General features: G+C 45.0%; 1 protein-coding gene and 1 long non-coding RNA gene across 3 annotated transcripts in view; one reads left to right on the top strand and one right to left on the bottom strand.

The window, feature by feature from the left end:
- LOC139053365 (uncharacterized) overlaps positions 1–14,453 on the bottom strand; it is a 48,648-nt gene extending 34,195 nt beyond the window's left edge. For both annotated transcript variants that reach the window (XR_011510437.1, XR_011510436.1), the window contains exons 1-4: positions 13,605–14,453; positions 11,305–11,422; positions 8,392–8,504; positions 1,197–1,592 (exon numbers count right to left, since the gene is read on the bottom strand). This is a non-coding gene — a long non-coding RNA (uncharacterized lncRNA). The remainder of the gene's footprint in view (positions 1–1,196; positions 1,593–8,391; positions 8,505–11,304; positions 11,423–13,604) is intronic.
- LOC139053367 (uncharacterized) lies at positions 5,208–6,989 on the top strand. The gene has a single exon (XM_070530379.1). It carries the CDS (start codon positions 5,334–5,336, stop codon positions 6,906–6,908), a length of 1,575 nt encoding a protein of 524 aa, XP_070386480.1. The 5' UTR covers positions 5,208–5,333; the 3' UTR covers positions 6,909–6,989.
- Positions 14,454–15,007: the final 554 nt, after the last annotated feature.

Genomic DNA, 15,007 nt, shown 5'->3' with positions numbered 1-15,007 from the left:
AAAAGTTTGAAGCGGTGGCACTTGTGTTGCTTTTGTGCTTTTCTTCATTTTCCGCGTGCCATTGGACGGAGTGGCTGCTGTGCTTCGGGCCGCGTTCTTTGTGTTAGACGTGGGCGACGGCGAAGGACCCACCACCGGCGGCTGAAACGCTGCATGCGCGCTAAGTTCTGAGGCGTGCGCGAACGAAATCAGCGACGACACGTGCGCGCGTTTTTATGGATTTGAACAAAGCCTGCTAATTGACCTGACAAAGAATAAGAGGCAGAGGACATTAGAGAATTTTCTACAAGAAATAAATCCTTTTTACGTACGTGTGTCTGAGTGAGTTCACCACTGACTCTTTGATTTAGCTAGTTTTAATTGTTTCGATGATACGAATTTCGGCTGATACGAATATTTTTCGTGACCCCGTGAGATTCGTATCATCGAGATTCCACTGTAGTACCGCCCATCGATCTTCAACTTGTCATAACCCAAGGAAATCTTACTTCCAGCCTTTTTTTTCAAGTTTTGCACTTTGCCAAAGATGCTTTCATTTGCACAATGTTTCCGCGCAGTAGTCATTATCGATTCTACTGTTTTTTCCCTTTAGTTTAGATACATTGCTCCAGACCGCTTGCTTTTCTCTATAGTCCTGAAAGTACATTATGACAGGGCGATTAGAAGAACTTTTCCCCAGTCTGGATTCGAGCTACAGATGAACACTGCACTCCCAATTTAGCAGAAAAGAGATCATCGATAACTTTTCTGCGCAAGTCTGACTCTGATTCAATAAGATCTTCCTTTACGCCAAAAACATTTAAATTTGACCTGCGACTTCTATCTTCTAAATCATCGAGTCTGGCTTGATGCCGTGTAAGTGCATCCTGCACACCATTTAAAGCTATGCTTATGTTGTCAATCCCATCTGTTTTCATCTGTAGATCTTTTATGTTTGCCTCTATCTTATTCAAGCGATCACCAAAGTTCCCCAGTGCCCTTTCCGTTGCCTCTAAACGAGACCTAATGTCTTTCTGCCCCTCAATGAGTCTCTGAAACATTTCATCAACCGTTGGGCCTGGATTCATTTCTATATCTCCACAAACAAGCAGCATACATGAGCAATAGCAGCTATAGGCACAGCCTAGACATGTGCGTGGGCACGGTAGGAGAACAAGAAACCTATCGTCAGATCGTATGGTGCACACATAACTAACCTGTACCAGGAAAAGACGCAGCATTTTGAGCACCTTGCCCGCAGCGCTTTCGCCGTGCCCACTGAAGACGGACGGGTGTGGTGCCAAATTTATAGGGCCAAGGGCTGATGACGTCACGGTCGATGTCGTCCGATATCCATGTACCTGTGGCGTCCCCACGGAGACGGCGCTGCCAGATGTGCTATCTTTTGTGACGAATTCTTCTGTTGAAACTTGATGAAGCTCGGCGATAGTCTGCGAAGATGCATGCGCACTTGACAGCAGCAGCACCTGTGGCGTGCCCACGGTGACGGCGCTGCCAGATGTGCTATCTTTGGTGACGAATTCTTCTGTTCAAACTTGATGAAGCTCGGCGATAGTCTGCGAAGATGCATGCGCACTTGACAGCAGCAGGACCTGTACCAGGAAAAGAGGTAGCATTTTGAGCACCTTGTCCGCAGCGCTTTCGCCGTGCCCACTGGGCACGGCGAAAGTCGTTGGTTTTATACAAGAGTTTTTGAAAGATCATAGCATACTATCACCTTTTCAGCATGGTTTCAGGAAAGGACTCTCCACTGTAACTCAACTCGTAACAACCGTACATGAGCTATCCCGCATACTTGATTTATCTGGACAAATAGATGTGCTCTTTCTGGACTTCAGCAAAGTTTTTGATAAAGTTCCCCATGCAAAGCGATTACATAAATTAGATAAAATTGGACTCCCATTTCGTATCATACAGTTGATATGTGCTTATCTCAAAAACAGAGAACAGTTTGTTGATAGTAGGAATTGTACTTCCAGTGCCCGTCAGGTCAGCTCAGGAGTCCCTCAGGGCAGTGTACTAGGACCATTGTTATTTTTAATCTATGTTAATGACTTGATTGATGTTATTCCTGGTAATGTGTCCATACGGTTATACGCGGATGATTGTGTTATCTCCAAGGAAATTGTGTCCTATGATGATCATTTTGTGCTGCAAAGATGCCTTGTAGAAATCACTGACTGGTGTTCCAATTGGGGAATGGAGCTCAATGCGGAAAAAACTGTACTTTTACGCGTAACAAGAAAAAAATCTGCTAGCATTTTTCCGTACCAACTTGGAAATAGAACTGTCCTCGAAGTCGACAAATACAAATACCTTGGCGTTACCCTCAACAATAAGCTTACATGGTCAACTCATATCTCGGATGTTTGCTCAGCTGCGCTAAAAAAATTGTGGTTCATAAAAAGAAAGCTTAAAAATGCGCCTGTAAGGACTAAAATGTTAGCCTACAATGCAATAGTGAGATCAAAGTTAGAATATGCTTCCGAACTCTGGGACCCGCATACCATGAAAGACACAAAAGATCTTTGCGACAGAGGAAACGCAAAATGCCGGTGCCACGCCATAGAATAAAGAACCAACGCCGCGCTGCTGATGATGGCGATGGTGGCTGTTTACTTTATCCGCCCATTGTTGCAAGACTTCGCAGTTTTTCCGCCAATGTCCGGCATATAAGTCGAGGGTCGACTTTTCGCTATGGTTTTTTGAAAAAAAGTTCGACCTATATTCCGGTTTTTACGGTAGATTTTCGCAATGCCACCGGGTTATCTTCGGAAAGTTTCATGTCCCTTCTTGAATTTTATTTAAGTGCAACTTTTATCCTGTTCGAAAATAACCGTTTTATCCAGAAAAATGGTGTGTGTATTGGTTCATGTGTGGCGCCTGCTCTTTGTAATATTTTTTTATCTTTTGTCGACCGTGCTCTTAAGAGTGCCTTAAACAATGATTCGGTTCAAATTTTTAGATATGTTGACGATTTTCTTGTTGTGATAAAACAGACTAACAACGAATGCTCCGTGACAGTAGCTGATATTTTAACACTGTTCAATGACAATGGCAAAGGTTTCACTTTCACATATGAGCTATCTAGGGACGGTAAACTCCAGTTTTTAGATTTGCAGCTATCCTTACAACAGGCCACGCCTGTTGGATGTACTCGCCACGCGCACGTAAGGAACTTTTACCTTACGCATCTGCGCACTCAAAGACTGTGAAACGCGCCATTGCTTTGATGTGTTTAGAATCTTCCTTAATGAAATCTTGTCATCACTCTGCGAACATGAGTTTCATTGCACAGTTAAATAGGCTGCAGGCTGCTGGTTACCCAAGTGTGGTGGTGACGTCAGTCTCGGAGGTATTGCTTCAGAAACTGAAAGGGAAGCGGCACAAAAGTAACTGCATCACACAAAAGAAGAGGCCTGAAGTTGTGCCGTATTGCCACAGAGTGGCGCACAATCTAAAGAATGTCGCAACTAAATACCAAATTCTGGTAGTGTTTCCCGCTCCTCAGAAACTGTCAATGTTGTGCAGTTGTATTTCTAAAACAAGTAAAAAACCTGATTCTGAAAAGAACCACGTGAAGTTGTAGAATGCAGCGTCGGTGTCGTTTATAAGATTCCTTTGTCATGTGGCAAAGTGTATGTAGGGCAGTCAGGCCGCTGTGTTAACGAGTGCCTTAGAGAACATGAGCGATCCATACCAACAGGCACAGGTTCCCATTTGGCTCAGCATTGTAAAACATGCAAATGCAAACCCATGTTTTGTGATACCACGATTTTGAAAAAGAGCCGTGACACCACCGCCCGAGAGTTATAGGAAGCATTTTTCATTAAGTCATTGGAGTCACAGTGCACTAGTGTGCCTTCCTTAACCTTGTACAGCGCTGAATTTGGTTTTTTGGATTCTGTCGCATGAGTGCGCTCTTTGGATCGGATGTTGTTGGTGGCTCCACCGCATGGTGCTCACTGTGCATGTTCCTCTAGTTTGAGCGGTCTAGAAAGGAGTGACGCAATAAAATGATGTCAGTTGAGAGTAGTGCCTTGTGCTGTCGTCTTTCTTGTGTGTGTCGCTTTGCGCTAAACAAAGTATTCATGAAGTATAACCAGCTCATGCAAGTGAATACACAGATTTCACAGCTTTTTGCTACCGCACTGCGGAATATGCAAATGGAAAACACTGCATAGATGCCAGTGCAGAATTGTTTATAGGAAAGATTAATGCACCTTTAATACCACTACAGAAACTAAATGACAGTTTTTGTTAGCGTGTTAAGGGGGGACGCGGGTTTCAAAAGTCGAAAAATCGCGAAAAAAACGATTTTTCAAAAAGTATATATTTCGGCTATACGTGTTGTAAACTACCTTTCCTGTAATTATTAATGCCTAATTCACCGTGGAAATGCTTCTAATTCGATATACAACAGGCCACGGCAGCCCCCGAGCCGCGAGCGAACGGCGAAAATAACCAAACATCGCGCGCGCGCCATTTCCATGCCGCTGAACCGAGCGCCGCCATCTTGGTCTTGTTTTGCTTGTGAATGCTTGCCCTTTCCCGTGTTGCCTTCGCCGGCGGCGGCCGCGGCATGGTAGAAGCATGGCTTGCACGAGATTGGAGGCCTCGAAGCAGTGTTTGAGGTTCCCGCGTCTCGAATTCGAGCTGTGATTGGACGAAGCGCGCGCTCCTGGAGAACGCGGGAGAGAGCGTGGCTGCTATTGGCTGCTCGGCACGCTGACACGTGGTCTCTCCCCCGGCGCGTCGTCTGCCGCTGCTCGCTCCGTTGACGGCGTTCTCTGTGCGCTCGCTTTACTCTTCACCATTTTCGAGATCGCTGTCTTCGCTACCGTCGGGATTCTTGTGGCGTGTTTTGAACGGTTTTGTGCACCCTACGGATCGTCGCGCGTCCGTTCACGATGGTCCCTAAGCGGAAATTCAAAACGCAACATGCGTTCGGTGCGCGGTGTCGTTCTATGAATGCCGTCCGCATGGCGAAGTTGGCAAAGCGCGTTGCCGGCGATTGCGGAGACGCTTCCTGCAGTGCTGCCTCTGCTACACCGCTAGAAGAAGTCTGCGTTGCCACTTCCAGCGCCGTACCTTCCGAGTCAGCAATGCAAGGAGGCGGCGTTTCAAGTGTGCCTGCTGTCCTGACCGCATCAACCTCGGCGACCGCGGCACCCTCTCTCGCGTCTGTCGCCGTGAGCAAAGACGCATCGTCGACCGTGCGCGTGAAAACGCACTTTCTGACGCCGGAGGAGATAGAGGCGGCGGAGGCACAACGTAATGCTGTGAAAAACAAACTTGGTGCCACGCCCGCGACGCTACGAAAATTTCAAGCGATGTCGCCCGATCCCGCACCTGCCACTGCTACTACCGTAGATGAGGTATTTTGCCTTGTGCAAATGTGTGTGTTCGGCCACCTGCTCTCCAAAACCTTGTGCCAGCGCTGCCTTTCAACTGGACTGACAATTCAACAAGGTACCCAGTTCGGACTGGCTACAAAGCTTGAGTTGGTATGCCCACATTGTGGGATTATTGCTAATTCTTGGAGTTCACCACGCCAGAACGCAGGAAATGCTTTTGAGGTGAACATCCGAGCCATTATGGCTATGAAGCAAATTGGTAAGGGGCAGACAGCTGTAAATGACTTTTGGGCTGCTATGAATGTATCTCACAGAGGACTTCATCACAAGACGTACCAGGAACATCTGAAGAAGACATTCAGGGGCCCAGAGACTCAACGCATGGAGAGTTTCTATTCAGAATCAGCAGCTGCTGTGAAAAAGGTTTACCAGGGAATGGACCCAGGATTTACCAGAGACATTACTGTGGTCTATGATGGCACCTGGCACAAGCGTGGACACACATCCCACATTGGAGTTGGGGCAGTGATAGAGTATCACACTGGCCTCATCTTGGATGCAGTTGTCCTCTCAAACCAGTGCCTCGGGTGTCAAACAGGACCCAAACCAGAAGACTCCGAGTACTCAAGCTGGCGTGAGCAGCACATCTGCCAAAGAAACACTGATGCGAAGTCTGGAAGGATGGAGGTCGAGGCAGCCTTGATCCTTTTCGCCCGTTCACTGACAAAGCACAACCTCCGTTACACAACGATTGTGTCCGATGGAGACAGTGCCACCTACTCTGCCCTTGTGAAGGAGAATGTTTATGGGCTAGTCCCAGTTGTCAAAGAAAAATGCCTCAATCACGTGCAGAAAAGGATGGGGGCTGCACTGCGCAACCTAGTGCAAAAGAGTGATAAGGCATTGGGAGGGAAAGGAAGGCTGACAAAGGCTCTGATCGACAAGCTGACGGATTACTATGGCTGGGCTTTGAGAAACAACTCGAATGACGCGGCAGCAATGCAGCGTGCAGTGATGGCGTCCTACCATCACATCACATCCACCGATGCGGAGCCTCACCATGACCTATGCCCAGAGGGCGCTGGCTCATGGTGCCGCCACAAGGCTGCTGAGGCAAATGGCTTACCACAACCAAGGCACAGGTACAATCTGCCAGGCTATGTCGCTGAGGCTATGCTGCCTGTTTATCAGCGCCTCTCCGAGCCTTCCCTTCTTCAGCGGTGCCTTGGAGCGAAGACTCAAAATGCATCGGGATCATTTCATTCTGTTCTGTGGTCACTGATGCCCAAGGAGCAGCATGCATCCCTGATTGCAGTGGAGTCAGCACTGAATGATGCAGTGATGCGGTATAATGCTGGAAACCAAAGGGCCACCAAAGAAATTTCTCTGTCTGCGGGGCTCACACCTGGCCACCTAGCCATCCATCGAGCCGTGGAAAAAGATGCCCTGCGCATGGGAAAGGCTGAGAAGCGAGATCAAGCGAAGACTGAGAGGCGGCAGAGAAAGAAAGCCTGCAAAGACACCGCAAACTATTCTGCGGGGTCATTTTAGACCCAGAAATGTTGTGTCAAAACTTCAAGGGCCGTTTTCTCGAAATGAATTTTTTTCATGGTGTGGCTGCTTATGCAAGCAGTATCTCTGGAACCGCTAATCAGATTCCCACCAGGTTTTTTTTATTGTGTGCCTGAATAAATTTATGAGGGCAAGACAGGCCCACTTTTTCAAGTTATCGAGTCTGGAATTTATTATAAGCAATCAAAATTAGGCTAATGCAAGTCTAATTAGTAACACTAAATTCAATGTTGTGCTAAAACTTTTCAGCAAGGAAATTAATAAAAGGGCTCTGTCTTGCCCTCTGGTACCTATTCAGGAATCTTCATATTGAATTTGACAGTGCTAACACATTTTGCAAGTTCTCCAGGCATGTCATAAGGAACCTATGTGAACCATTCTGATATACTCCTGTAACTTGAGTACCAATGTACGTAGCTCCATGAAACTTTGTAGTTATTCATATGTCTATGCCATGAGTGTACCCTGAAAATTTCATTCAGTTATCTCAAGAAACAAAAATGTTGGTGTTCGAAGGTAGCCTCCTCCCTTAAAGCACTGAATATGAACAGCTTCTATTACATAACATTTCAGCTGCTGTCTGGCCCTGCCCCCGATACTGCACTGGTCAAACAAAGGTGCAACCACACTTTCTACAATGGCTTTTCGTACTATTGCATCAGCTTTTTAAGGCTAATTTTAGCCCCCCCCCCCCCCAAGTTATCTGGGAGCCGTTGCATCACAGTGACGACAGCTCAGACAAGGATCTGTTTGTACGACAAGGTTAATCTTCCTCTTTCGCTTACTTAAACCTCCCCTCACTTTACTAATTATGTGGCACAGCAACACAATTGTTATATGCCGCCTCTTTAAAAATGCCTAATTTATTGTACAGGCAGAAATAGCTTCGCTAACCGCAGCACTACTCAATTTTCACAAAAAATAATATCTTACTCCTGAAGTAGTGCAACAACTACAGCTACCAAACTGGTTGTTTGCTGGTGCAAAATATTAATTAGTTTACCGGCTAATGTAAAAACTACAATATTTTTATCGTCATATTAGCATTCATAGTAGCCATGCCATGTGTCGCATTCGCAGTTGTGCAAGCAACATGCATTGCCGATTTATCTGTTCTTGCCCTTTCGCTTCTCACTTGATATTACTGGGCAAGCAGTCAAACTGGATAGTTAGACACTGGCTGTCACCTCCTTACCTTCCTTATTAATTGTGCGTTAAATGAGGATTTTTTCTTGGTGAAAGAGTTCTAGTTTGAGGCCTAAACAAGCTCCATGGCAGTTTGCATTTAATGAGTGTAAACATCCTCTGAAAACATGTACATGAGGAACACTGCGGAAAAAGCACTTTAAAAAAGAACACGAGTGTATTTATCACCAAGGCCAACCTTTGTGTCTTCTTAAATATTTATCAAGTCAAACTCAAAACTGATACTGAGGTGCAAGGTGTCCACAACATATATTACCTTGTGAAAGCACAGAGGTGCCTGGATGTTGTGGGACCAGCTTGGACGTGGAGATCAGCACTGATCAGCAACACTGCAGTCTGCTTACAGCTTTTCTGCAGGCCCAGCCACACCTGCAATAAAACAAGTGAGCTTGGTGCCACAAGAGTACTGTATTTACTCGCATAATGATCGCACTTTCTTGTAAAAATAATGGTCGCAAAATCAGGTGTGTGATCATTAGGCCGGTTAAATTTCCCGCAAAAAGAATTTTTTTCATCCCGCATTTGCTGGGGGATGGCAACAGGGCAACAAATAGGTGGCTGCCACTGTATGTAGTGCGGGACACGGAAACAAAAGTGGCGGCCGGCGTAACAAGCTGAACACACCAAATGCGCCAAACGCGATTTTTTTTTTCTCTCGAGTACATTACTTGCATTGAAAGTTTCTTCCATATCAGTAATGAATAATATCGTTAATATCGGTAAGTTTGTGGCAATAACGTCGCCATGTCCACTATGAGGGGGCAGAAACAGATGGGCACGCTTAGCTGCCAGTGACATAGAAAGACACGGCGGGCATGCTGCGGAAACTACGGCATTTGTCTTCACTACTATCCTAATACAGCACATTTCTGCTAAGGGTGGGCAAATATCTTAGCTGTGTTACAAGTGTCGGCGTATGGATAGGGTACACTTCTAACGTATCAGTATAAACGTGGCTGCTATCGTTGCCGCTTGTGATTTCTTGCGTGCCCACGAGTGCAGATGAGAAGAATCGAAAGGCATCTTTTTTGTTGTTGTTGACCACAACCATTACAAAGCCTACACATAATAAAGGCAATTTTGGTTGTAGCTTTTTTGTCATGGAAGTGCGGAAAGTGATGAAAGGAATGAAAACGAGCATCTGCTTAAAAATGTTTAGTGCATGCAGACCGCTTGGTTTATCTTGAAGAGTTGTTCGCGTAGCATTCGACAAATGGTAAACGCGATCATCAATAGCTATAGCTATTGATGATCTCATCAATAGCCCCCACCTTGTGCCTCTATCATCAATAGAGGCACAAGGTGGGGGCGCGAGATTAGTGAGGCATATCACATAGACAGGGAGGGTGATAACTGTGTCAGCACCGCTTCACTTGCCTTGTCCAGAAAAGAAAAAATGTACTTACAGAACAGTCTGCCACATTTTCATTAGAATGAGTTTGTACTATTTTAACACTGTGTGCGCATGCACCAACGAAATGTATATATGTACCTTCTCTCGCTGTAAAAACCCAGTTGATGTTTAGCGCTCGTCCTGTCGTCCTCTGTCTTTGTCCCTGCTATATTGCGCTAGTCTTTTGAATAATGATGATACACCAACTAGCCCAGCTTTCTGCTTTGATTGCTTTGATCAATAGCTAGACTTGGCACATGACATATCGCTGCAGCAAGTTAGGGGTGCAATCATTACACAGGAAATAAAAAAAATCGAATTTGGACGACAAAATTCAGGGTTGCGATCATTACGTGAATGCGATCATTATGAGAGTAAATACGGTAAATATAGAAAGTGACACTGTGAATAAAGCAATACATATTAGGTATGAAATGCTGATATTCGCCTGTAGAAAGCTTTAAGTAACAAAGCCTGCAAGACAAGAAAAATGCAATGTATGGGCCATCTGTACAAGAACATTAATCAAAGGTCCCTTCATTTTTTAGTCCCTTCTCCTCCTCATGCATAGATGGCAGTCATGTTAAGTAAACTGGACCAGATTTCCACATAGTGTAAGCAAATGTGGTAACTTTGTGGGCCAATTATGATACCATAGCACGACATGCATCCCAACAGTTGCTTTAATGTGTTCCGTAATGCTAGCCATCTTGTAGGCCCTACAGTGTAAAAGCATCCATAACCCTAACAGCGTTACCCAGTAGGGATAACCAATAAGTGTCCACAGCAGCACAACTCAGCATATCTATCAGAAGGCTTTCGTTACACTTTTACAATTCTCCTCTTATGGCTTCATCCCAATTTCTGTCAATACAAGCTTGAAGCCTCTGCACAATCTGAATGCACCAGGGCACTATAAAAAATACCACATCTTCCTACCCAATTCCATGTTTAATATAAGACTGGAAAGTTCACCATCATGTGCAGAACAAACCAAATTGTTCTGGAATCAAGTAATCTTCCACTACCTGTGAAAAAAAAGCATGCAAGAAAGAGTACGTAGAGCACAAGGGTGTTGTTGGATAATAAATACCACTGCCGTGCAGTAGACACCACGTCGGCAAAACAGGCCAATGTATAAATGACTGGATCTGCAACCATGTTAACTGAATGCTCAGGTCATTTGGTGGTCACTGGGTAGTGCAAAGCTCACTTGCATTATTTTGTTTGAAAACTATGCAACTGTGGCAATGTGTTACGAGCATAAGGCTGGCAAGATTTGTGAGCCTTTCCTTATATGTGTGACAGAGAATCTGCAAGTTGGCTCGCCCTCCAGTAGATTATCAGATAGCAAGACTGCTTATTTATCATTGTAAAACAAGTGTCATAGTAGCCATGCTCCTTTTTGCAGTTGTGTGAGCAACATACATTGTCGATTTATCTGTTCTTGCCCTTTCACCTCTCACTTTATATTGCTGTGCAAGCAGTAAAATTGGATGGCTGTTAGACTGTTATGTCCTGTCACCTCCTCACCTTTCTTATCAATTGTGCATTAAATAAGGCTTTTTTCTTGGTGAAAGAGTGCTACTTTAAGGCATAAACAAGTTCCATGCAGTTTGCATTTAAGCATCCTCTGAAAACATGTAAATGAGGAACACTGCAAGAAGAACGCTTAAAAAAAAGAACACGAGTGTATTTATCCCCAAGGCCGACCCTTGTGTCTTAGCATATTTCTCAAAACTGATACTGAGGTGCAAGGTGTCTATATCATATTACCTTGTCAATGAAGCAAAGCACAGTGGTGCCTGGATGTTGTGGGACCAGCTTGGACGTGGAGATCAGCACTGATCAGCAACACAGTAATCTGCTTACTCTTTCTGCAGGCCCAGCCACACTTGCATTAAAACAAGTGAGCTTAGTCTCACGAAAGTATAATATAAAAAGTGACACTGTGAACAAAGTAATTCTTATTAGGTATAAATAGGAATGAAATGCTGATATTCGCCCATAGAAAGCTTTGAGTTAACAAAGCCTGCGAGATAAGAAAAGTGCAATGTATCAGCCATCTGTGCAAAAACATAAATCGAAGGTCCCTTTTTTTGCTTCTCTCCTCCTCCTCGAGCATAGATGGCAGACAGGTTAAGTAAACCGGACCAGACTGCCACGTAGCGTAAGCAAAGGTGGTCACTTCTTCGGGGAGCAGCCTATAGGCTGCTTCTTGAAAGAGTATTAGAAAATGCTAATAATGCATATATGCATTATTCACAAAAGGCCTTGTTTCTCTCAGAATGCCACAGCCAATCACATATGTCAAATTGACCATTTTAAAATGCATGAAAAGTACAGCATAGCTTTGAGGCTACCCCAAACTACTGAAATTCACATCAGCCAAGTTCAGCAGACAACACCAAAAAGCCTCTAAAAGTTGTGCATATTATTGCAAGTTGACAGAATAGTGAGGAAGAGAAGGTGAGGGAGATGGTGCCACTATAGCATAGTTCAAACTCTATCCCACATCGTGTGCAGAAGGGCAAAGAATGCGCAGCTTTCAGTTGTACTCTCACCTGTGACAACTGCACCAGGTTGACTGACATGCGTAACAAGCAGTTTGTGATACCACGTTATTGCATCCTGCAACTGATGTGACATCAGAGATCAGCTTCAAGCTTGACGCTAAGCTATACTAGGGACACATAATGAACTGGCTACATTAAAATCTAAAGCAAAAGTGCTGAACATTGTTTGCCAGCCTGTGCACTTCATATTTTACAAAAATTCTAGACAGAAATCCTGTGTTGGAAAGACGGCACGCACTTTCCTAAAGCTTTCTCTCAGCATCCACACTTTTCTATGCATACATTATTAACCATTATTTACCTTGACACGCTGTACACAAGCAGCACACTTGGAAAAGCAGTTTTTAGATCAGTGAGTTTTTCTCAGTGCTTTTGTTGCTGCAAACTTAGCCTGCTTCTGGAATGTATCTTAATAAACTTACCTAAAGCAAGTGTCCCTCTGCTATTTTTATTAGGGATTTTTCATTGCTAGCAATTAAGAAAGCAAAGCGCCAGGACTATTTTTTTCGTGCATTTTCGCAATTCTATGCCACCCCATTTCTCAACAGCTTTAGAACATCTTCACTAATAGAACTTCATTCTCATTACTTAATGGAACATTAGTAAAATTGTAGAATAGCACGAATTTCTAAATTGCATGAGAGACTCAGAAAATTTGACAGGTACCAAATGCATGAACAGAACCTAGAACACATAAATGGCTGTGACCGTTTAGTACGTAACTTGTCAAAGCAGGCAGATCAGATGCTTTGTCGTGCTGTTCAAGCTGCATAGTGCCGCAGCCTATGTGGTGCAGAGATGCCTCCGTCTCAGGAAATTGTGACATCCCTAAACAATAAATGTTCAGCTTATTGTAATCACTGCTGAAACTGCAAACTTGTGATTTGACAACATCGCGTCAAATTGTGGAAAGCTCTCGTACAGCCAGCTACAGAAGCTGCATCCGCTTAGAGAAATTAAATATTTCATTCTTACATCACAGGCGGTTATTCAACGTGTCAAAGGCACGAAAACAAACAGAACACTAAACACAAGAAATACAGTTTGCCTTGGCGACAATCTATAAGCATCAAAGTTTGCATACAAGCTAAAATCTTCTCACGATTCAGATCATTTGGATGCCGTCGCGCGTTAACGTTAGCTGTGAAAGCATTTGCGCAAAACATCAACGTACTTATAGAATTGTCTATACGATTTCTTGCTAAGAAATTACGTACAGAAGCAGTGACATTTCCTGCTTGAATTTTTGTGCCCGTTCAGACCAAGCGATGACCCGGCGCTAGCATACTTCATAACAAAAAGAAAAACAATAGATGAAGCTCTTAGCAACATTAATCTCGGGGTAATTTTCGTGAAACCTTTTGCTAAATGTGCACTCCGATATCGAACGAACATTTGGGAATCACTGTTATTGTTCTTGTAGCTGTACTAATCATCTTCTGCTGCGCATGACAAGGTACACTACATGAACCATAACAATGCGCCAGGCGCCGAACTTACCTTCCGAGGCGAGCGCTCCTTCGTGTCCGTTCACGCCGCATCGACTGCACCAACAGTTCGTCCAGCGAACTACAGCACGCGATAGCACAACTATCAACACATTCTTCCGTGCACTGTGACCCGATGCGGGAGCGACGAGAGCATACAACAGCTTCCCTTCTCATGAGCCGGGGACAAAGAAGCGTGAATTGACCGCACTACGATAATCAACAACGGCGCACCGCAAGAAACATACAGCGAGCTAATAGCGTTGCACAGGCCCCAGGGCTTAGTGATCGTTAATTCACACAAAAAAGGAGCACATGTTCTCTAAGCACCGCGTAAATATCATCAAACGATCAGCACCACATCGGCCGCCCGGCGCAACAACGTCTATAGACCCTCTTTCACCATGCAGCCCGCTGCCGTTCCCGCCACCGCGGCACTGCCATCGACCTCCGCGCCAAGCATCCGAGCGTCGTCTGCTATAGCCTGGCACAGTTATGGTTGTTAGTCGCGGCACTCGGCATTTACATGGTGCTCGCTGAATAAAGCAGCCGTTATTTCTTTCTGTTGTTGTTTAAGCTGAAGTATAATATTCTACAGACACCATACCTGAGGGTGCACGTCCGAAGAAAGGAGTGAGATGGAAAAGAAGGTGGGCCTACAAACCAAAGTGCACACGACGCTTGGTGACCCACACGTCGCCGGTACTGGCGTCTCCATGAGCGCAAAACTTGGACCGGACGCAAAAGACCTCGACCGCCAGCCACGTGCCCGAGGACAGTGACAAGGCACACGCAATGAGAAAATAAAATCGGCTACAGCAGAAGAAGCGCAAACACCCGCAAGTAACGTGCACATGTCAGCAGAGCAGCGCCGCTCACTTGGTGCAGAGCTCGACCGCAGCGCCCTCACAGTCCCCGGAACAAGTCGCGCCCTGCTCGAAAGGAAGAGTCGCGCAATTTAGAAACTACTTAATCTCGGTCCGAAATGAAGGGAAATGACGTCTTTACTGTTTACTTCGCCGTCTGTGGTTCCGGTAACTGTGAACGCATGGGTAGCGTGGGTAGTAGACAACGTTCTTAGACATACTTCAGTTTCGCAGCTCCGCTTGGGAGATGGCCGAAGTGGTGGTCACGCGAACTAGCGGCGCTGCGATCGCGTCTTTCGTCACTTTTTGTTTCGTTTCTGATAGAAGTTGCGTCATTTCTGGTAGTTTCTGTTTTATATTTTGAGAAGTAGTTATTTCACAGTTCTTAATTTTGAACCTCTTTGTGAAATATTGTGATATTTGAGCTATGTATTGTAAGTGCGTTTCTGGTAAGGAACTTGAAACTTGACTTCTGCTTTCACTTCTGGTTTCATATTTGTTGCGCTGCACCGTCAGTCGCTATCCTTCTCCGTTTTGTAGGTGTTGTGTG

Source organism: Dermacentor albipictus, unplaced genomic scaffold, assembly GCF_038994185.2.
Source record: "Dermacentor albipictus isolate Rhodes 1998 colony unplaced genomic scaffold, USDA_Dalb.pri_finalv2 scaffold_100, whole genome shotgun sequence".
NCBI lineage: Eukaryota > Metazoa > Arthropoda > Arachnida > Ixodida > Ixodidae > Dermacentor > Dermacentor albipictus.
The sequence above is the reverse complement of the archived record's forward strand: the minus strand, read 5'-3'. Positions and strand labels throughout refer to the sequence as shown.

Excerpts from the sequence above, each read along its gene's own strand:
- LOC139053367 (XM_070530379.1), top strand. The coding sequence starts at position 5,334 with ATGTCGCCCGATCCCGCACCTGCCACTGCTACTACCGTAGATGAGGTA.